Here is a 21,528-nt window from a genome sequence, read left to right on the forward strand (position 1 = left end):
GGACACTCACCCTTCGAAGTTCGGAACCCTGCCTGTCAAGTGTCAAGAAAGAAGCGCTACCGAGAGCTATCTACGTCTAAGCTCACGCCAGACGACTGTCGCTCACATTGTGTGAAAAGCGTGTGGTCTCTGATCAAAGCTTCTTTTTTCAAGAAAGTTTGGCGATTAGACTTACGGAGTATAACAAGCTCTTGAACGCTGCGACAGCCGCTTGCTCCCTGTCTATTCACCCAGCCTCACATCGATCTTCCCCAAGGTCTAGTATAGCAGGCAAGCCAGCACCCATCAGATCACCCAGTCTACGGTAGTATGCCAGTCTCGGTAAGTTCATCTTCCTTTGTTCATCACTCGCCCAGCCTTGCATTTTCTTTTTGGCCAGACTGCCTACCCCAAGGGCAAGCCGCCATGTTGTCCTTTCTTTTTTCTTTCACGACTCATGTCGCCCTCTGTACGGAGTATTCCCTGCTCTACTCACGTAGGGTAGTGACCGACCGCCTTTAGCGGCGGTCTGGTGCAAGCGACTACGTCAGAGAGACAGGGCAGGCACGACCCACCAGCATGCTGTGTGTTTGCTAGCGCCTCAAATTGTTGGCGCAACTCGCAAGGGCCGCAGGCTTTGCTGATTCGTCTGGGGGTGGGGCCTACGCCCAAAGAGTCCAGAACTCCAAACTCCAGTCGCTGCTGCTTTTTTTGCTGCCAGTGGTCGCATCGCTCTTGTCACTTCGCATCCTCAAAGTCCTGGTGATTTTGATCGGCTGGGCCTCCAAGCATCACATCATTTCTCCTGCCGTTCTTCTCCAGGTTTCTGCTGGGAGTTCTTTGAGTCATCATTCGTTACCCCCCTTCACTGTAGCATCATCACAACCCCTGTCAACGCTCACCACCACCACTATCGCTATCACCATTTCCATCAATATCGCCGTCGCCGTCATCGTATCGAGTTCCTGCTAACGCATCGACCCTGCAAACAGCCACAACAAAAGTGGCCGTTCACTTATACAATGCCATCGAACGGCAACCCCGACAAGGCTCAGCAGCCTCTTGGCTCTGGCCTCAACAGCGTCTATGGTAGCCAAACCAGACACGGCTTCTGGAACACATACCAGCCGTCACACACAAGAGGCGCATCACTAAGCCAAGGTCGGTCAAAGGAAACACCCAGAGCAACTTTAAGAGCGTGGGTCACTGATTTGGAAACACTAGATCCTACCGAACTCACCAGCAACGGCACTCGCATTGGCCGCGAAGGGATGCTTAGCAACTATCCATGGAACGGCGACAACAATCGATCCTCCAGCTCATCTCCTTCACGAACTCGAAACGGTGCCATACCCAGAGCCTCAACATTTGGTAGTGGCGCTGATGCATCTGGCATAAGGAACGGAATGAACGGCCATGGCAAAAATGGATTCGCCGACAATGGGATGACTCGATCCACCAACGATGCCTCATTCTTCGAGACTCTGTCCTCGATACCAGCTACCGACCCGAACGGCCCTCCTTCCCGCCAATCGCAGGCCTCTCCCGGCTATGGCGACTTGTTCAACGGACGCACAAACGGACACGCGCAGAGCAATTCCTCCTCCCAGCGTGCCATGCCGAGCAATGGCAATGGATCTTCTCATCAGGCCAGCAACAGCCAAGCCTTCTCCCGCAACCAGCAGCTGGCCGACCACATGGGTATGCCATACGGGCGGCGCGGCCCGGCCGAGCATGGGGCATTGAAGGGGATGTCCTCTCAGCCTTTCCAGTTCAACCCCGGCTCCCAGCCTTTTGCCGACACCAATGGCTCTAGATACGGCTCTGCATTTGCACCAGACTCGACCATCGAATCGCTGACCAACGGTTTTTCTACGCTCAGGCGACCATCCGTCTCCCCAAGCGCGTCATATCATCCGGAAGGCAGCCACACCTTCAGAAGCTTCCCAAGCAATGCGAGCCCATGGAATGTGAACGGTGCTCTGTCGAGGGATGCTCAGGCTGCCGAGGTCGAAAGGCGAGGCTCGGCCCAAGCATACGCGAGTACTTCTTACAGTTCCGGCTACTATTCTCCTCAGCCTTCCTACCCTTTGTCCCCTCAACACGGCAACAACTATCTGGAGCAACAGTATCCCCAGGCATACAGGCAAGCCATGCTGCCAAGCTACAACATGCCCTATAACATGCCATATCCTCTGAGTGGCACGTTGCCACAGATCCACCCGGCCGCCGATGGCGGCCCGACGCGAGGTGTACGCAGCGCCCGCCTGGAGGAGTACAAGAACAACAAGGGCAAGAAGCACGAGCTCAAGGACTTTTATACCTACATGGTAGAATTCAGCGGGGACCAGCATGGCTCGCGATTCATCCAGGGCAAGTTGGAGACCGCCAACAGCGACGAGAAGGAGCAAGTCTTCAGGGAAATCGAACCAAACGCCATCCAGCTGATGAACGATGTCTTTGGCAACTACGTGGTGCAGAAGTTTTTTGATCACGGCACCCAGGTGCAGAAGAAGATTCTCGCGAACAAGCTCAAGACCAAGATGGTGGACTTGTCGCTACAGGTCTATGCATGCCGCGTGGTCCAAAAGGCCCTACAGCATGTGCTCGTTGACCAGCAGCTCGAGCTCGTCCAAGAGCTTAGTGCTGACATTCTCAAGGTGATCAAGGACGGCAACGGCAACCATGTGGTGCAGAAGATCATCACCCTCATCGACAGGAAGCACCTGGACTTCTTGATGAAGGCGATCAGTGGCAATGTTATGGCACTCTCCAATCATCAATACGGTTGTCGCGTGATCCAGCGCATGATGGACCACGGCACCCCCAAGGACCGTGACAGCATCATTGCGGAGCTGCGTCCGTCCGCACACTTGTTGCTGCCTGATCAATACGGCAACTATGTTGCACAGCACATTATCCAGCACGGCAGTTTCCAGGATCGAGAGCGCATGGTCCGATTAGTTCTTGATCAGCTGGTAGACCTGTGCAAGCACAAGTACGCGTCCAATGTGGTGGAGACGTGCATCATCCACGGCGTGCCGGAGCTGCGCACAATGATCCGCGAACGCTTCGAGCAAGTGGGCAGCGACGGGACAAGCATTCTCAGCCAGCTCCTAAAGGACAGCTATGGTAACTATGTGATACGTAAGTGTGGACTTTGTGTGTTGCTGCATCGACCGCCGACTAACAGGTTTGAAGAAAAAATGGCGACCTTCCTTCACGGTGAGGAGCAGAATGCATTTGTCGACCAGATCAGGCCCCTTTTTTCCAACTTCAAGAAGAGCGGCAACGTGCGACAGATCTCAGCCATGGATAAGATGTTCCAGCAGCATCTCTGCGGAGAGCTGAAGCCAGACAAGGATACTTACCGCATGGTCCGCCCCGTGGCGCCGGCCCCTGGCATCACACAGGAGCCTAGACAGTCTCCAGGAGTCCCCACTACGGTGGCCGATAGCGACGACTCCGCGCTCATGGCAGACGGTATCACCACCAACGGAGATGGGCCCGGTGCCTAGAGTATATTCGGATGATCCTGATTGCGCGGTACGAACCTTTGCCATGCGATACGTTACGCACACATTATTACTCAGTTTTTAACACCCACGCCCGGCTATGGACACGGCAGGGTCGCAGGGCCACAGGCCGTACTAATTCCAACATGCTCGGACTTTTCTCACGTATCTATTTCCTTGAGGGAGGGCAGCGAAAGATCCTCGCCTCGTTCGTGTACACATTGGGTGCATCGAAGGGTGGAAGCGGGTATACATACAGGCGCGGGACATCATTTTGCTGGTAGTTTTGCTTGTATGGGTTTTGGGGATCAGCGATACACGACTGGGCCATAGCGATTACAGACTATAGAGTGCGGCATTGTTTTTCACCCTCTGTTCCTCCGGGACAGTCTATAATGCACAGTATTTCCTTTTACCTCATGCCTCTCTTTATGTGCTCGTTGTCCTGATATGACACGTTTCCCCCCTGAGATGAAGCAGCAGCAGGAGCAGTCAGTACGAGGAATCGATCAATAAAATGGTCAGTCAACGCCCCTTGTTAGGGGCCCTTTCACTCCCGATATTTGAGTAGTCGCAAGCACCGGCAAGTCACAGTCGAGCTCTGTGACAGATGGCCCATCCATCATCGGATATGGCCCGACCGGACTCGAGCCGGGTGAAAGCCGGGGCGGCATTGATCGGCATGACGCACGTGGGCGACGTACCTGGGAGGAAGCAAATCCCTTTTGTCATGACCCCGTCGAGACCTGGACCGTAATTAACATCAACAAGCCTCACGAAGAAGCGCCCAGCGCCACGTCGATTTCTCACACTCGATCCTGATATCGCCAGGGCAAGGGTCAGTGTCGTGTGGGACAATCGAGCGGCAGCACTCGCGATTGACTCCCCGCCCTGCTCGGCGGCGACCTGCTCCCATCCTGAGCTGCAATGTTAGTCGCAGCAAGGCGCCTAGGCGTGCTGGGATGGCGCGTCGCTGGCGTCTCACCTGCGCAGCGTACACCGCGATATCAATCCTCGATACCACACAGATTTCCAGTGCGAACCAGGTGGAAAAGTACCTTTGCGCCGCGGCATGGCAAAGCAGTTGAGCCACCCCCTTCCGACGAAGGTCTTCCGACAGAAGAGATGACGCCCTCTGAACAGCAGCAGCAAAAACAGCAACAAAAGCAGCAACAGACTGAACAGAACCACTCGCCGGAACAACGACCCCCCATGACGAAGAGTGTCGTCGCGACAGAGGATCCGGGAGCGGCAGACGTCACAGCAGAAGACCAGAAACGGGCGGCTGCGTGCAACGGGTCCAAACCGCACGGTGTCTCAGACGACGTACCATCGGCCGATACGCAGAGGGAATCAGAGCGCGACATCAAAAGCGCAAGCCCGCTGGACGAGGTGCTGCACGTGGAGCCTCCCAGGAAAGCCGCAAAACAACACCCGGCCATGTCACCGCCGCCCTACGTACATCACTTCGACACGTGGTCGCTGGTGAACCAGCTGCAGGACGGCGGGTTCACAAAGGGCCAGGCTATCGAGGCCATGAAGGGCGTCAGGGGCCTGTTGGCCCAGAACCTCTCTGTTGCGCAGGACAGCCTTGTGAGCAAGAGTGATGTTGAGAACGTGAGTCGCCTCTGATCTGGAGAGGTATTCTACAGCTACTAACGGGCTTGGTGCAGGAATCATATCTCTTCAGGGCTGCTTGCTCTGAGCTCGGCCAGGAGATCAGGAACAACCGCCGACTGCAGGATGAGCAGATCCGTCAACAGAGGACGCATCTGCAGCACGAAGTCGACATCCTCACGCAGTCACTCAACCAGGAGGCCTCGACGCTTAACGACAACGTGCGGGGCATGTTCAACGATCGGAAGATGGCCGTGCGCGAGGAGCAGAAGAATGCGGAGAGCGCGGTATGCTTGCTCTCTGACCCCGGCCAGCTCGGTCGCGATGTTGCGTGGTGCTAACCCCGAGAATAGGTCCAGCAGATCAACTACAAGATCAGCACCAGTCTCGGCAGCGACAGCAAGTCCGAAATCGAGGGCGTGCGCTGGATCCTCATCCGACGATCGGCCATGGGCATCTTTTTCATGGCGATGCTCACGCTCGCTACGGTGCGGTATGCGACATATGTCTCCAATGAGCGGAACAAGGAAGCCCATCGACGCAAAGAAGAGCAGCAATTGCTCAGGAGAGAGGCCGGGAAGCGAGATCATACATCCGCGGCCGACGCTGCGGCCATCCTGGCGGCGAATTGAAGGCGCAATCTTCATCACGCATGTAATTTCGAACCAACTTAGACTAGAGTGCAAATGGGCGCCGAGCGAGCAAGGCTCTTCTTTGTCGATGCTTGCATTCCCACGGAATAGAAATTAGTATGCCAGTGACAAACCAAACCTGTATCCCACATCCCGCATCACGTGCGCGGCTATACGCGTACTTTCACTCACGAACCCCTCGACGCGTCTCTCATCATCCTCACCAGAACAACCACAACCTCATACAATGGAACAGCCACCAGAGCAGCTCCCGCCTCCCGACAATGACACCCTCGAGGGGGAGGTATCCCATCAGCCAACGCCAAATGCATCACAGCCGCCCCCCACGCCGGGAGCACGCGCCACACGCTTCACAGATCTGTACGCCCAGGCACTCAACCACACCCTCTCTAAGATTTCCTACGACAATTTCCGCAGCTGCTATCCCACCATCCCCGAGTCGATACTGCGCCAGGTGCAGGCGCAAATGGTCGGCAAGCTGGGTGACAAATGCCGGAAGGAATTCGACAGCATCATGGAGAACAGAAACGTCGTGGCACGGCTGAACGAGTTGGAGGCGTTGGTGGGTGACGCGACGGAGAGAAAGGAACAAGGCGAGGAGGCTGGTGTACAGTAGGTGTCTTGCATCCTTCGGAGACGAAGAAGAAGAAGGCTAATCTGGGGGGCCTTATCAGACCGCATCTACTACCGCCAGAGAGGATACTGCAGGCCCACCTCACACCGGCACTGCAGGCGCATCAGTCGCAGCTCAACGCGCGGCTGCAGACCACGCAGTTGCAAAACGCACAGCTCCATGCCGAGGTGCTAGATCAGCACGCCGAAATTGAGGACCTGTTGACGAAGCTGGAAACCGTGACGGGGGACGTCAAGGGCGCCAACGCCGCGCTGGCGGAGGTTGTGGAGGCCTTGTCCCAGGAGGCGCGTGAGGGTCGAGCTCTCGTAGACGGGACAAGTGTGTGAATCTGGTGATACCATGGGTTCAATGGACTTTAAAGCATCGGCGTTTTGGTGTTTTGACGATTTTTAGTGGGAGGACTGGGCTACCATGCTACACACTTGTTCCCATCTTCGAGAAGGTCATCGAAATATGGAATGCGAACATTTTCAGTTCTTTGACTTTCGAAATGTGATAATATGATATATATACTGTGCGGCTGCTATATGCGCCACCCCCTGTCAAAGGCGATGGTTTGGAGGCCGTGTCTGAACTCCGTGAAACTCCCCGCCCGCATGATCAAAATGGGTTTGCCTCCCAATGTGTCCCAGATTCGGATGCCCATGTTCCCGTGTATGCGCCAGCAATGCTTCTCGCGAACCCAACCGCGATGTCCCCGCTTACAATGCATCAACGAAGACCGGCGTAACCCATGTTCGCCAGCCATGTCCAAAAGAAAAGGGGTATATCGTACCCAGAAACCCGGTTGTGATTTCTAGGCACAAGCAGAGACCACTGCCTTCGTTGTCGTGAAATTGACAAATGACACAGCCGCTGGGGCCGAGGATAAGAACACGAAGCGACCTCTAAAGACGCATGTTGTCCGTGTGGATGACCTGCCAGGGGCCGAAATGATCCGACTCGCCGTACGCTGGTGGCAGCACACGAACCATCCGCCCCGTAGCCCAATCCACATACCACTTCTTGCCTTCTTTGATAATGAAGCTGGACTTTCGAGGGCTGCGGAATAAGAGGTTGCTGTAGCATAGCTTGGCATACAACGCATCGTGAGCGCTGGTCCAACGATGCTCGGGTACCCATTTGCCATCGTGAGGATCAACGCCTTCGTTTGAATACGATGTCGTACTCAGCCGATGCGCCACTTCCAGCCGTGTAGGAGCAGCAACTTGATCACTGGCGCCATCAACCTCATGCTGTTGATCGACATCAACTCCATCATCTTCATCATCGAATACTGGTGCCGATCCGACTTGCGCGTTGACTAAAGCTTGCGTCTCCTGTTGGTCCGCGTACAAAGACGGCAACGGATCCGGGGAGGATGATCTCCTCCGCAGGTGACCATCTGGGCGCCCTGTTGCACGGACTTCAGTATTTGTGGTAGGAGCAGCATCGACACGACTCGGCGAAGGCTCGGTCGCTTGTGCTTGGGCGGCTGGCGCAGCTTGGCGTACTGGTGAGTGTTCTCTGTACCAACGCACCCTCTGCACCCTGGGGACAGACATGTCTCGAGGGAAATCACGATCCTCAATGGGTAGCGCCACATCGATTGCGGCGAAAAGGCCTTGAAGCCACCTGTTGAAGGTGCTCAGCTCGATGCAGGATAGGAGGAATTGATCAGTCTCGGCGCGGACTCGGATAACATAACGACGTCTAAGTCCAGTCAGCTTCGAGCCTCTAAAATACACATGCAAATCAGGCATACTTCTTGTAGTCAGCCGCGATGCCAGCGTCTGCGTACAGTAGGCTGTAACTCTTTTGAAGCTTTGCCTTGCGCATCCAAGGGGGATTGTCGGGGCTGACTGATGGGCCGTCCTTGGTCCTACCCCAGGTCCGATTCTTCTTCACGTTGTATAAGTTCAACGCCGTCCCAGTCAACGTAACGAATGTTGTGTGCCAGCGGCGCTCCTCGGCCCGCTTCGTGGTCTCCTCGATCTCATGCTTCTTCATAAAGACTCCTTCGAGCTCGACAGAGCTTGTGTAGGCTGGCAGCATCTCTTTGCCTTCCAATGGCTCCGCGGCACCTCCAATGCCTTCCTCAGCCGTGACCAAAACGGCCTTTCCTTCCCCATTCCTCGGACGATCTTTTCCTTGCCCGTCTCTTTGCCTGGGGTCGTCGACTTGGTACGGTGGAGGGCGTGAAGGTCGTCGAGGATGCTCTGTCATGATCCGTTGATAGCGCAGGTCTTCGTCCATGGATAGTCGCCGGCGACTGTTCGCCGGCGACGGAAGCGATGCTGGCTCATGTCCATGTGGGAGGACCGACGCATCGTGACGGGGATCCATGGGGATGTGCGGTTTTATATGCGCCGGCGGTCCGTCCGGGCACACCGGCGCTGATCTTCGTATGGGGTCGGTCGATCTGTGTGCGGACAAGACTTGGTTCAGGGTGTGGACGTAAACACGACCAGGCCTGGGACAGAGGGAACAGACAACAGCGCAGCGCCAGCTCTATGGTGAGACGTGGGTCCTGTTGACGACACCGCCAGGTGGACAGCGGACTGGATGATGTTTCTGGCGCCCTTCTCTAGGTGGACGACAGTGCGTATGAGTGAAAAGTACGTAAAAGACGGTGCCTATGTCACTTGTTGTTGGGGCCCCGCCGATGGAGTCACACCGGAGAATATGATCATAGCGACCCGCTCAAGACATGCCAGCTGAGGTAGTAACAGTGGACTGCGGCCAGAACCACAGTACAGGCTAGAAGCGTCGGGGTCGAGCTGGGGGACAACGGCGCATGACAGTTGCGACCGCTTGTTGGAAGGCTTGGGGCGTGCGCGCAACGGCAGGAGTTGGGTCGCAATCCGCGGAACAGGCAGTAAGTCAGATATTCTTCTGCGTGGCCGCAGATGCTGTCGCTGCGATCCGAGCCAAGACCCCTGAGGGTAATGTGGCCGAGGTTGGGACTCTGTGGTCGTCGCAAAAGGACCCGCCTACGTTAGTACAGTAGCAATGGATATGTGTAAAGGCTACATCAAACGGCGAGCCAAAGGGACTGTGTGAAAGATCGATTGTCGTTGGCACAAGCCGTAAGCGCAAAGAGCAGCGCAGTGGGTTGGAATGTGGGTGATCGGCACAACTCAGCCGCGCCGGCCGGACTTTGGTTTCGGGGCCTTAAAACGGTCCAGGACCTTTTGACATCGGCGCGCTGGGATTGTCGGTAGTATGGGGGGATAGCGCACGGACACACGCAAGCGCAGCGAGTGGTCAACCCAGGCTCAAGAGCCGGACAGTTGCAACAGTCTGATGCGCAGGGGCGTGTTGCGAGCGCGAGTCGTCAGCGTACGTGTCGATCCGTAAGGTACACGTAGAGAGAGCGGGCTATAGGAGTCGCGGTAACCGACATTGGACCTATGGCCGAGCAGCGACTGCTGCTCCAGCTCATCAGCACGCAGTACGGGTACGGTACGTAGCAGAGGCTGGCTGGGTGCCTGGTGCCGACTCGGAGGGTGGATTATGGGGACGTTGTGGGAGGGACAAATGGAAGGGTAACTGGGTAAGATGAGGTCGCATTGGGATCACCAAAAGAGTCCCCGGCATTGGCACTTTCCTCCATCGGCGCCGCTGAGGGTCGTTGCATTGTCAGCGGGCTGCAGTGGCCTCGAGGCGCTGAATGAATCGACAGTCGCTCTTGTCCATCGCGACTGGAGCCGCAAAAGGTCCCCGTCCCATGACACCGCATCCGGCGCTTAGCCCCTTGCGGTAGGTGGCACGCTATTCTCCTGCGAAACCGCACGAGGGGCTGTAAACAGTCTGGGACAAAGTTGGCAAACGGAAGTCGCGGCATCGTCCGACACCGAAACCAATGGTGCCACTGGTCTTGGTCTCTTGGTACTGCACGCGAGGGTTCCATAGCCTAATTGCGATCGCTTAAGCAAGCGGCAAGCCACTTCAGCCTCCAACGACATACCTAGGATCTACTAGACAACTGTTTCCTGTTCAAAATCTTATCTCGGAACCTTATCGACTCATCCATGCTCTAGTGAATGACGTTGCTAATTCACACATCGTAATGAAGGACGTGATTACTTGGTCGGCTTTGTTGGAGTTTGGACCCGTCGGCCATCGGGCCCTCGCATCACTAACTCACAACGCCGACTACCTTGTTGACAAACAGAATCCACCGCAAAGGACCTTTTGCCAGCAGCAAAAGGACGACGTCCCGAAGCCAGTAATAGTACGGACTCAGGCAGGATGGGAAAACTCTGCTGTCGCGCCGTCATGCGCCGCGACCAACCGATGCATGTACAAGGAATGCACGCAGCACAGCAGCAAGTCATTCCCAAGCCTATGAAAAATGACAGATCCGAAGACCGACAGACTATTACAGTACAACCAATCGGACAGAACTTTTGGCCTCTGATCCGGTAAGGTACCTTTGCGGCGCTCGCCAGCGCGCATCACCATCTTCATCATTATCATCATCGCCGCTGACAGGCCTCATCATCCCCTGCTGGGCCTGACGACTATGCGAGCCGCTGATTGAATCATTTGCATTGAAGGCCCATGTGTTGGACCTGGATTTACTCCTTCTGCCAGGAGTCCCGAGTCCCATTTGCACTTTTGTGAGTCGATGCTCATGCGGGACTCGCTCCTCGCGGCTTGTTAGGATGCTCCCGCAAGTCTTCCCAGTCTTGTGCCCTGCAACAACCCGAGCCAGTCTTCTGGAAGAAGTCTAATGGAAACAAGCTTGATTTGAGTTGCCCAATGATGAGTTGATCCTCACGAAAAGCTATTTCCAACATTCAATATTCGTTTGCTACGGAGACGGGAGTGTCTGCGGGATCCTGCGTACAGTGCTTTCTGATCAAGTCCACCACATGGGTTTTTTGTGATCACTGTACCCACCTCGTCATCAATTGTCCACAGATGCAACATCTGATGATTTCAATCAGGTACTACAATGCCTGTGGAATGGCTGGATAATACCTCCAGTCATTGGCCAGCCCTCGACATCCTCCTCGTCGTATGACTTTCTTGTTCACAGCAGAGCCTGCCTGTCTTGGCATGGTGTCCTCCGTACTGGGGGGCCGGAACACCACAATGCGTTCATCAAGGTCCTCATTTCTGTCGAAAGGTAATTAATTGACCAACAAGTAAACAGAGAGTGCCTGGCTTGGGGGAGTTCTCTAGGCTCGGAACCACGAAACTGCATGTCTGATTCGTACTCTACGGCGTGGAACCTTTGATTGTAGCAATGCAAAAAGTCCACCAAGGCAACACCACCGCATCAGCGCGTGTGCTGAATGCCGCGCCGATCTCACAAAGACCGTAGGCCGCTGCGCCGCAGCCATAATGCAGTGGGATGGTCCGCGATGTGATGCTCGGGCTGATGATGAGCATCAGCCGCTGTTGGAACATGTGCGTGCCAGATACATGTACAAGACGCATCGTGCTAGGCCCTACGCGATCCAGTGGCACCTGACACTCCTTTCTACAGCAGATTTAACAAAGGTTTAAGATCTTCAGACACCGGCACACACAGAAAGGTAAGGTATAATACACCCATGTTGCATCATCTACCTTACCTCAAAACTCCCCGTCCAATGCCTGCCCACCCCCAGACTATGGTACATCATCGTTAATGTTAGCACGTGTCAAGCATAACGTAGAACGTCAGCACATCCCCAATACCCTTTGTCCTTCCGTCCAAAAACAGCCCATCCTGCGCTCGCCATCGTATTAAGTAGGCACTCCGTTCCGAATGTCCATCGTTATTTTTTTCCATTGGCCCCTTTCCAGCGATCCGTGCAGGTTGACAACAAGAGGGGACAAGTCGTCGCCACTCCTGCTGGTAGTCTCCATGCGAAACAGAACCGACGATAAAAAGTGAAGACAAGAAGTGAAGAGAAAGACCAATGCGGCTCCCACCAAACTCCAGATTCCATGCTCCCTTGCGCTGTAGCTCAACTATTTGAAAGCCCGGTCTACAATGCAAAGCAATAGCTCAACAAGGTGAAACCAGGCTGTTGGGCAGTGACCAGACATCATGCCCCCGGCGTAATAACGAGCAACACGTGAACACGTCTCAGCACGTTACACTCGCAGTTCAAATCGAGCGTAAAGTGCTGCAGATTTCCACGGCGGCCCTTGTTGTTTCGGTCGATATGCTCACCTAAGCGTTGGTGGCCTGTGCGGCGCCACCGCGGCCACGAGCACCACCGCGTCCACGGTTCTGGCCAGAAAAGTTACCCCTGGCGTTGCCCTGGCCACCACGACCACCCTCAAAGCCACCACGGCCGCGTTGGGCGCCGCCACGACCGCCGCCGTACGTGTTACCGCCGTACGTGCCGGTCTTGGGTCGACGCGGCTCAACAATGATCTGTTCCCCATTCACGGTGTGAGGGTTGGCGCTCACAGCAGCATTGTATCCCTCGGTGGTCTTGTACTCGACAAACGCGCAGTTCTAGAGAGTCAGCACATTCGCCAAAAAAGGAACATGGGGGCTATGGTTACGAACCTTCTGACGGTTGATGTCAAAGTAAGCAAGCTCACCATGGGCCTCGAGGGCCTTCTTGAGGTCGGACTCCTGAACCTTTTCTGTGACGAATTTCACGTAACCGAGGGTGCCCTCTTTCTCAGGGGCTGCCGACACGGACTGCGGGCGGTTCTGGCGCTTCGAGTCACTACCAGCAGTCTGCCAGCCGGAGGCTTCCTTGGTAGGTTCGGCAGTCGCAGTGGGAGCAGGGGCACTTGTCTGAGCGGGAGATGCGGCAGCAGGCGCAACAGCGGCCTGGGCAGCTGGGGGCTTGTTCTCCTGCTGCTGGGCAGGAGGTGTAGCTGTCTTGGGAAGAGGGACAACTGGACGAGGTCCAGCTGCTGCTGCCGCACGGCTGGCCCAGGTCATAGGCTTGGGAGGGCCGGTAGCCTTCTCGGCTGCAGGGACGGCCTCAACCGGCGCAGCCTGCTTGGGAGCAGGTGTAGGGCTGGGGTCCTTTGGCTTCTCGGGCTGCTTGACGTCCTCCTCAGCCACCTGCTGAGCAGTACTGGCAGGATCAATTGCCTGAGACTCGGTCTCCTGAGCCTGGACATCACCGCCGGCATCGGGAACGGCGCTATCGGCAGTCTTGTCATCAGAAGTGGCAGCCTCCAGCTTCTCCTTGACGACCTCGGTGTCTAGCTCACTGTCTTGGCTAGCCGCAGCTTCAACGGCAGGGGCAGCCTCGGGCTCAGTGGCCTCCTTTGTTGTTGTGATGTCGGCATTGGGGCGGTCGGCAGAGATCTCAGTAGGTGGCTGAGCTTCTTCCTCGGACTCTTCGTCGATGTAGCGGAGGATATCGTTCAGGACGAAGTAGCCAGAGGGTTGCTGGGCGAGAACAAATGTCTGGACAAACTTCTTGGGCTCGCCTGCCTTGTTCGAGACCTCGCCAATGACTTGAATGACGATGCTGTCGGCAGAGGAAGCTTGGCTATCAACGTTTGACACACGGACCTTGCAATCTTGGAAGTCGAGCTGCTTGATGCGCTCCTGGATAGCCTGAACTAAGGTCAGATACACTCCAGAACTCTCCCGCCCTATGCGAACTCACCTGACGGCCAACAGATACGTTGGCTACCTCAGCCTCTGCGCCACTAACGAACTGCGACCGCTTGCCGTAGAACAACTGGAAACTTGGTTAGCCAGACGAATGAGAGCGGGATCTTTGCACGTACGTGAAGCTTCTCGGGAAACTTGCTGAGGGTTGTGTAGTACTGCTCGACAAAGTACCAGCCAACCTCATCCTTGGACAGGTCATTGGTGCCCGACGCGTTTGTGGTCTCGATCGTGGCGTTGTTGGAGTACTGGTCGGCGGAGCCCTTGTATTGGTCCTGCTGGGCAAAGTTTCCGTTGGTAGCCATCTTGTCGGTCGGGCTCCGCGTGGGAAGGGGTATTGCAGTTGAGGTCCTCGAGGGAAGTGAAACTTTGACTAATTCAAGGTTCAGGTGTATTCCCGTGCTTCACAGGAAGGCAGCGAGAGGATGATGCTCCGGATACGGGGTCGCAATTGCTGGAATAGAGAGTCTAGAGGGAGATCCTTGATGCGGGAGATGTGTGACAAGGAAGGATCGTCGGAAGATACTACGTCGGGGAGATGCTGCGGTGATGATGAACTGTAGCGTCGCGAAATGACAGCACAGGGGTTGCGACGTAGAGGGTGACGTGTGTGAAGCGTTGGCGATGAAGAATGTGGCCACAGCTTTTGTGGGAGAAACGCGTAAACGTGTGAGAGTTGGATTATGGGGAAGATTAGGTGTTGGTGGTGGTGGTGGTGGTGGTGGTGGGAGCAGGAAGCTTCTGTGGAATGCTTGATCAATGAGGTCGAAGATGGGGATGCAAAATTAGGTCTCCAAGCTCAATGAAGCCGACTTGCTCTAGGCTCCATTGAGGAGCGTGGTCTGTGCTCTGCGATCCCGGAGTGGAGATTTGACCTCAAACCCTACCTGCCTTCAAGGTAACTGTGCTTAGGGTCACAACGAGACGGAAGGAGCTCACAAAGAGGAGGAAGTTGCGAAGGAGAGTAAATCTTGGGACGATATCGCACGCAGGCGGACAAATTCAAGGGTTCTCGAGGTGTCGTCAACCTCCAATCACTCGAATCATCGGTGCATTCATGTATTAAATCATACTAAGTCTGGGCTGCTCGACACCACTCCAAATCCAGGGCTCACAATCACACAACACTGAGCCCCCCACACGAGCTGATCTCAGAGTCACGTTCTTATACACTGACAAGTCAATTGTCTTCTCGCAGCAGCTGTAGCATGGTTCCACACACAAAGTCCGCGTGTTGTCCCGCTGAAGCGCTGCAAATCATCGCTGCTCTGGGGTTGTATGTAGCCTCGGTGTGTCGGTGAGTGATGGACCCCACACTCACTCTGTCTGACGCCTGCCACGGACCACGGTGAGTGAAGGCTGAAGCCCGCCGCGCCGGCCCACACTGCGGGGGCCGCCGAATTTCTGTAAATGCCAAAACTTTTTTCTACTATCTTATCGCTGCCAGTCCCTGCGTGTGATGTTCTGGTCGACGAACCTCCAACCTCCACAAGCCACCATCTGCTCTTACATAGACTATTGTGGCCTTGTTTGCATGCCCAACTGCGAGACACGAGTTTGATATTCGACGGATTCAGATCACACCGCCGCCGCAATGCCTAAATCCAAGCGCGCAAAGGTCGTCCACATGACCCAGGTCGCAAAGAAGACCCGCGACGACAAAGACCAGCTCTTCACCAACATTCGCGAAGCCGTCCCCGAGTATCAGCATGTCATTGTCTTTGAGGTGGACAATATGCGCAACAATCATCTCAAGGTTGTTCGACAGGAGCTGTCCGATTGTCGGTATGTTTCTTCCACCAGCCCTCTCGTTTCTCGCTGCAACGGAAAAGTTAACGGCTGCTAGATTGTTCTTTGGCAAGACGAAGCTCATGGCAAAGGCGCTGGGCCAGAATCCTGCCGAAGCCGTTGCCCCTGGGATCGAGGGCCTCACCAAATACCTGGCTGGAACTGTTGGGCTGATCCTTACGAACCGCCCTGTCGAAGCCATCCTCGCGTACCTCGACAACTTCCACCCGGTGGACTTTGCGCGGGCTGGTGTCCCCGCCACACGAGAGTTCACCATTCCCGCTGGCGTTGTCTATTCCACTGCGGGGGAGATTCCCGCGGAGTACGATGTACCAATGGAGCACACCATTGAACCTGAGCTGCGCAGGCTCGGCGTCCCGACGAGGATGGTCAAGGGCAAGGTCGTCCTTGGCGAGGAGAGCGGCGAGGGTGAGGGCTATCTGGTATGCAAAGAAGGCCAGGTCTTGGACTCGAGGCAGACTAGGCTACTCAAGCTGTTCTCAGTCTGTCTCAGCGAGTTCAAGGTCAATGTGTTAGCACACTGGAGCTCAGCGTCAGGCGAGGTCATTGAGGTCAGCCAAAGCGCAATGGAAGAATAGAAAGACACACAGATGGCATTGCTCGCATTGGTAAGGCTGTTGTTATTTAGTAGGCTCTATACCAGCGGTACTCTGGGTTTCGGCGTTGGGGATCAAAATAAATGGGCTCCTTGAAATGATACAACGGGATCAAACATGAATTTTGCGTTGATCAATGAACGATAGTGGCTTGCTGTTCATGGTTTACAAAGTAATGCTGCCTGCTCGCAATAAAGTACACATGGTATGAATCTACTGAAAACTGATGATACTACTGCTACACTCAAACTGTCGGTATAAGTAGGCCACCGCTTACCTTTGACCTCACAGAATCTTGCTAAGCCAAACAGAAACCAGCCACAGCCGCTCCCAGATACCTGCCTTGTTCCATTTCATGTACAATTGCAGGGCTCATTACCTCTCGGATGCCCAACCCACAATGATCCTTGGTCTTGTGCGAATATTTGAACACAAAAGTTTTCTTGAGCTTCAACAGCACGGATACTGCCATGCTCGGATGCGATATGGGAGTGGTAGTCACAATACTCCCGTGATTCTCGGCTGTGGCTGGTTGCTGCTTACCCTTTGGCGAAGTAGGGGAAAGAATCGGAATGCAAGGAGACCGAACCACCCACCGAGAATTTTCGTGGCTTGTCTAGTATCGAGGCATCTTGCGCGAATCGTTGTAGTCGTCGTCGTAACCACGCTTTCTGCTGTCACCTTCGCGAGGCCGGTCAAAATCGCGCTGGGGCCGATCGTCACGCCCACGGCGGCCCTCGCCCACGGGTTCCATGTTGCCTCCAGTTCTTCGATTGTCGCGCCCTCCAAAGCGGCCGCCGTCTCGGTTGTCGCGTCTGTCATATGAGCGCCCGCCATCGCGGTCATACCCACCATATGAAGATCCACGGTCTCCATTCCTGCGGTCGTAGCCACCTGGACCGGAGGGAGCACCGCTCGGGGGACCGTAGCCGCGGTCGCCGCCTCGATCGCCGAATCCGCCTTCTCGTCGGAAGCCGCCACCACCACGGCCTCCGCCGAATCCGCCTCGGGCGCCTCCTCGGCCACGGCCACTGTCGAAACCTCTAAATCCTCCACGATAGCCGCCGCCGGGAGCGCCATATCCTCCCATAGCAGGTCGACTGGCAACCTTGGTGTAGTTCCGTCCACCCAGACCACCTCCGAAACGACGGGGTACCCATGCGCGGACTGTGCGTCCACGCTCGACATCAACCTTGATTTCTCGACCCTTGATGCGCATGCCATCGCAAGAATCTAGAGCCGCTACTCGTCAATGCGCAAGAGCGCGCGTGTCAGTAAAGCTTACCATCGTAGATGCAGCAGTGATGTGGTACGGGACTAAGGGGAAAAATCTGTCCACGCAGAGACGGGCAAGCTTGAGGACCCTTTGTGTCTCGCAGTTTTTGAAGAAGAGGGCAAGCCTGAGGGCCAAAACTTCTAATAAACCTCCGGGATCTGAAAGCGGACACACTGCTGCAGTTGGGTGAGAGAGGGGGATATTTACCTCGCATGTCTTTTTCGCGCTCAAATACGACAAAGGCATAGCCTCTGTGTGGCTTCACCTTCTTGTTGGGCTTCTCATGCGCATGAGTGTCTTTGACGATACGGATCTAGGTTTTGTCAGTTGGTCATCAGTACAGTATGGATGAGGACGGATCATACACGTTCGATGGGACCGTAGCGTCCAAACTCCCGTTCCAAGTCACGCTCGTCAGCCTCGTAGCTTAGTCGGGCAACGAGAAGAGTCTTGAAAGCATCGCCACGGATGTTGGGATCTTCGTTTGGCTTGTCTACGCTAGAGTTAGCGACACTGCCGATGTAGAGAAGGGTGTTGTCCACGCACAGAGTGTGGCGAGGTTGTCCTTCTGGTATTGAAGCTTGGCCTTCATCTCCTGCTTTTTCCTATCCTTCCTCTCTAGCCAACTCTCCGTCGGATGGTAGACATCCTCTTCCTTGTACTTCTGCAGTGCTGGCATGTACGAGCTAACACTGTCAATGGCCGAAGTCACGCGCTTTTCGGGCGCGTGGTCGGGAGGGTCGAGCCATTTTAAGGGAGGGCGCGCGGCGAACAACGCGAGAAGGTTGGGTGGGAGCTTGTCGGTCATTGCGCAACGATGTCCACGGGCACTTGGGAAATATGGAAGAGGCGCTTTTGATCGATGCCGGTGTCGTTGCGTCGACGGGTGGTCGATGAGTCGAAGTCCCTGGGCGTGTGGTTGTGGGACTCGAAATGAGCTCCAACAACACCCTTGTCGCAGAATCTGGCAGCGATCTGATTGCTAGAGTTAAGATACCAGTCACGTGCATGAGGCTTCCCCGGAGTTCCCAGGTACGTACGGACACTCAGAGTCAGATCAACCTCCTACGTTCGCATCATCTTTTATTCTTTTTCCATCTAGGATAAGCACATATCGCCTCTGGGACATCTTCACCAATAATTGACTGGCGGAAATACCTGGTCGGGTTGAAAAAGCGGCCGTCCTTGAGGCACGCCCTGGACTGTGATGACCGTCATACGCGGTTAGAGACAGGCTCTTTCCAAGTATCCTTTTGGACAGTGAGGAAATGATTCTCGCGAATTGAGAAGCTCGTTTCTCTTGTGACCTCTCGCTTGGTGGGTAGTTATATGCCAACGAGTCCATCGCGGCCACGTTCACGAGCACTGGCGCGACGCCCAGATACTGTGGGACCCAAGCCCCCAAACGACGCCCTTTTACCCGGATTTGTACCGCCCTCGAATTTTTGCTGCGTACTCCGTAGACGCAGTAGGACGCGACGTCGTACCTATTGGCGCTCCTATCCATCGGGTGCTTCATTCAGCAGATAAACTTCAAGATGACGATCCACGGGATACGGACAGCTGCTGCCCAAACAGTATGTATACACGCTACCCTTAGCAGATGCGAAGATGGCTGATCGGCAAACTTTCAGAGCAAAGTCAAGAATGGCGTGGGCGCATTCATCTTGCAATGCAAGAAGATGGAATTCCACTACTGCGACTGGGCGGGCAGCTCAAGAGGCATGAAGTGAGTAACGCAACAAGGTACACGGATGGTTCCGACGCTGACCCTGTCCAGTGGCTTCATCAAAGGCATCCTCCCCAAGTTTGCGGCTGCGAACCCCCAGATCGAATTCTCCATTTCTCCCCGGCCCAACAAGCATCCCGTCGTCACCGGACACTACATCAACGGCCGCACAAAACCTGTCTGCGTCCGGAACCTGTCGCCCTACGAGATCCTCGAGAAAGTCGAGTTACTACGAGACGCCAGCGGAGAGAAGCTCATAAAGGCGAATAAGGCCGTCACCAGTACAAAGGACAGTGTTAGAGGCATCTGGTCGCCCTTCCACGGCAAGGGAGAGCCTGTGTGAGGGGTGTGTGGGATTCTGCCGTTTCGTGAACATGTACAATTGCAAGCGGGGTGTATATCATGCATCAACACTGTATTTGCTGGGAGGGCTTTGGGTATTTGAGGAGCGCTGTGACATACCATCATCAATACGTCAAAATTTTGTGTATTCAAAAGGCTTCCGTTCGGATCTACATGATGGGACTCCATGAGGATGGGAACAGATTTACTTCTGCTGCTTGGCGTTGACAATGTCGACGACTGGTGCGCAGTGTTAGCTTTTGTGCGCAACGGGTTTCAGCCAGAATACTTACAAGCAGGCTTGAGCGAGGCACCGCCGACGAGGAAACCGTCAATGTCAGGCTGCTGCGCGAGCTCACTGCAGTTCTTCTCGTTGACGCTGCCTCCGTACAGGATGCGAGTCTCCTCGGCGACCTTGTCGCTGACGTTCTTGGCCAGCCACTCGCGGATAGCCTTGTGCACCTCCTGGGCCTGGGAGGTGGTGGCGACCTTGCCGGTGCCAATGGCCCAGATGGGCTCGTAGGCAACGACAATGCGGCTCCAGTCCGAGATGTGGCTCTTGAGAGACGCGAGCTGCTTGCTGACAACCTCAATGGTGGTGCCAGCTTCGCGTTCCTCGAGGCTCTCGCCGCAGCACCAGATGACGCTGACGCCGGCCTCGGTGGCGACCTTGGTCTTGAGGGAAACGGTCTCGTCGGACTCCTCAAGGATGGTGCGACGCTCAGAGTGACCGAGGATGGCCCAGTCAATATTACTGTCCTTGAGCTGCTCAACCGAGATCTCGCCAGTGTAGGCGCCGTTGGGCTTGTAGAAGACGTTCTGAGCGGCAACGCCAATCTTCTTGTTCAAGCTCTCGCGAACAGTCTGGAGGAAGATGGAGGGAGGGGAGACGACGACCTCGGTGTTGGGGTCAAGGGAGGCGTTGTTGAGGTTGTTGACAATCTCCTTGATGGACGAGTTGGACCCGTTCCTGCGTAGCCATTTTAGTCAATGGGCCCTCGTCAACTTTGCAGCGTCTCAACTGCTGCTCGACGCGGGGCGGGCGCGTCGATGGATGGGTGGAGGGGTAGGTTTCTTGCTCTAGACGTACATCTTGAAGTTGCCGCCGACGAAGAAAGTGCGAGCCATGATGGGCGAGTTTGAGCGACGGTATCTTTTGAGTGAGAGAGAGATGTAAAGTGCGATGTCAGAGTGAAGTTGCGTGAAATAGGACCGCTTTGAAAGGTTTGGACGAATAGTGCCAGAAAAGTAGCTCAACATTGCATGGACATGGAGGGGCAACCTCAGCTCAGCCCAGTGAAGGTCCACGGGTGACCTCACTGCAACTCAGGCTTGCAGTGCAGTGCAGTGGCCGATTATCGGGTCCAGTGCTAGACTACCAGGCAAGGTGGTACCTTGCCCTTTATAAGCACACACATTACTAGCTCGACTCAGCCCCCTAGCTTGAGTTACCAGAATCATATATCCCACAGTCGTGTCTCCCATAATGTGAACTGTCCTCTCGTCAGAAGGCGAACCGCAGGAGAAGACTGGTCGAGGGGCAATTCATGGTAGCGTCGTGCGTTCTCGAAACTTCGCGTTCTTGGCTACGCACGTACACACTTGTCTATGAGTCTTTGATGCCAAGGCTTGTTGCGATCTCTGAATTGCGCGAGACCATGCTCCAGTAGCGTGTCTATCAAAATATTGCATTTGTGTATGTACCAAATGTATCCAAACGCCCCAAGGCCCAAGTTACTGCTGTGATCCTCTGAAACAGGCCTCTGGGACTGTCCTGTTGTCCTCCACCAATTCTGTCTATCTGT

General features: G+C 55.2%; 9 protein-coding genes across 9 annotated transcripts; 5 read left to right on the forward strand and 4 right to left on the reverse strand.

Annotated features, from left to right (window-relative positions):
- Positions 1-1,001: 1,001 nt before the first annotated feature.
- On the forward strand, positions 1,002-3,497 carry J7T54_001760 (Pumilio 2; the record flags this gene model as incomplete). The annotated part of the gene is made up of 3 exons (XM_051503791.1): positions 1,002-1,140; positions 1,204-3,126; positions 3,181-3,497. The coding sequence occupies 3 exons, from the start codon at positions 1,002-1,004 to the stop codon at positions 3,495-3,497; spliced, it is 2,379 nt and encodes a 792-aa protein (XP_051364740.1).
- Positions 3,498-4,619: 1,122 nt separating this feature from the next.
- J7T54_001761 (moz represents a chromatin-associated acetyltransferase) lies at positions 4,620-5,743 on the forward strand (the record flags this gene model as incomplete). Its single annotated transcript, XM_051503792.1, has 3 exons — positions 4,620-5,111; positions 5,168-5,398; positions 5,465-5,743. The coding sequence occupies 3 exons, from the start codon at positions 4,620-4,622 to the stop codon at positions 5,741-5,743; spliced, it is 1,002 nt and encodes a 333-aa protein (XP_051364741.1).
- Positions 5,744-5,990: 247 nt separating this feature from the next.
- On the forward strand, positions 5,991-6,724 carry J7T54_001762 (Kinetochore-associated protein-like protein; the record flags this gene model as incomplete). The annotated part of the gene is made up of 2 exons (XM_051503793.1): positions 5,991-6,376; positions 6,439-6,724. The coding sequence occupies 2 exons, from the start codon at positions 5,991-5,993 to the stop codon at positions 6,722-6,724; spliced, it is 672 nt and encodes a 223-aa protein (XP_051364742.1).
- Positions 6,725-7,285: 561 nt separating this feature from the next.
- Positions 7,286-8,723, reverse strand: J7T54_001763 (PH domain-containing protein; the record flags this gene model as incomplete). Its single annotated transcript, XM_051503794.1, has 3 exons — positions 7,286-7,791; positions 7,960-8,090; positions 8,143-8,723. The coding sequence occupies 3 exons, from the start codon at positions 8,721-8,723 to the stop codon at positions 7,286-7,288; spliced, it is 1,218 nt and encodes a 405-aa protein (XP_051364743.1).
- A 3,829-nt stretch (positions 8,724-12,552) lies between these two features.
- On the reverse strand, positions 12,553-14,276 carry J7T54_001764 (uncharacterized protein; the record flags this gene model as incomplete). The annotated part of the gene is made up of 4 exons (XM_051503795.1): positions 12,553-12,843; positions 12,898-13,914; positions 13,967-14,041; positions 14,091-14,276. 4 exons carry the CDS (start codon positions 14,274-14,276, stop codon positions 12,553-12,555), a joined length of 1,569 nt encoding a protein of 522 aa, XP_051364744.1.
- A 1,289-nt stretch (positions 14,277-15,565) lies between these two features.
- J7T54_001765 (mRNA turnover protein-like protein) lies at positions 15,566-16,358 on the forward strand (the record flags this gene model as incomplete). Its single annotated transcript, XM_051503796.1, has 2 exons — positions 15,566-15,756; positions 15,818-16,358. The coding sequence occupies 2 exons, from the start codon at positions 15,566-15,568 to the stop codon at positions 16,356-16,358; spliced, it is 732 nt and encodes a 243-aa protein (XP_051364745.1).
- Positions 16,359-16,992: 634 nt separating this feature from the next.
- J7T54_001766 (uncharacterized protein) lies at positions 16,993-18,460 on the reverse strand (the record flags this gene model as incomplete). The annotated part of the gene is made up of 4 exons (XM_051503798.1): positions 16,993-17,609; positions 17,860-17,965; positions 18,018-18,145; positions 18,199-18,460. The coding sequence occupies 4 exons, from the start codon at positions 18,458-18,460 to the stop codon at positions 16,993-16,995; spliced, it is 1,113 nt and encodes a 370-aa protein (XP_051364746.1).
- Positions 18,461-19,190: 730 nt separating this feature from the next.
- J7T54_001767 (54S ribosomal protein-like protein) lies at positions 19,191-19,724 on the forward strand (the record flags this gene model as incomplete). The annotated part of the gene is made up of 3 exons (XM_051503799.1): positions 19,191-19,229; positions 19,287-19,381; positions 19,433-19,724. 3 exons carry the CDS (start codon positions 19,191-19,193, stop codon positions 19,722-19,724), a joined length of 426 nt encoding a protein of 141 aa, XP_051364747.1.
- Positions 19,725-19,928: 204 nt separating this feature from the next.
- Positions 19,929-20,851, reverse strand: J7T54_001768 (Triosephosphate isomerase-like protein; the record flags this gene model as incomplete). The annotated part of the gene is made up of 3 exons (XM_051503800.1): positions 19,929-19,963; positions 20,017-20,693; positions 20,814-20,851. The coding sequence occupies 3 exons, from the start codon at positions 20,849-20,851 to the stop codon at positions 19,929-19,931; spliced, it is 750 nt and encodes a 249-aa protein (XP_051364748.1).
- Between the last annotated feature and the right edge of the window lie 677 nt (positions 20,852-21,528).

Source organism: Emericellopsis cladophorae (assembly GCF_022114955.1).
Source record: "Emericellopsis cladophorae strain MUM 19.33 chromosome Unknown NODE_6_length_900724_cov_123_231613, whole genome shotgun sequence".
NCBI classification, from domain to species: domain Eukaryota; kingdom Fungi; phylum Ascomycota; class Sordariomycetes; order Hypocreales; family Bionectriaceae; genus Emericellopsis; species Emericellopsis cladophorae.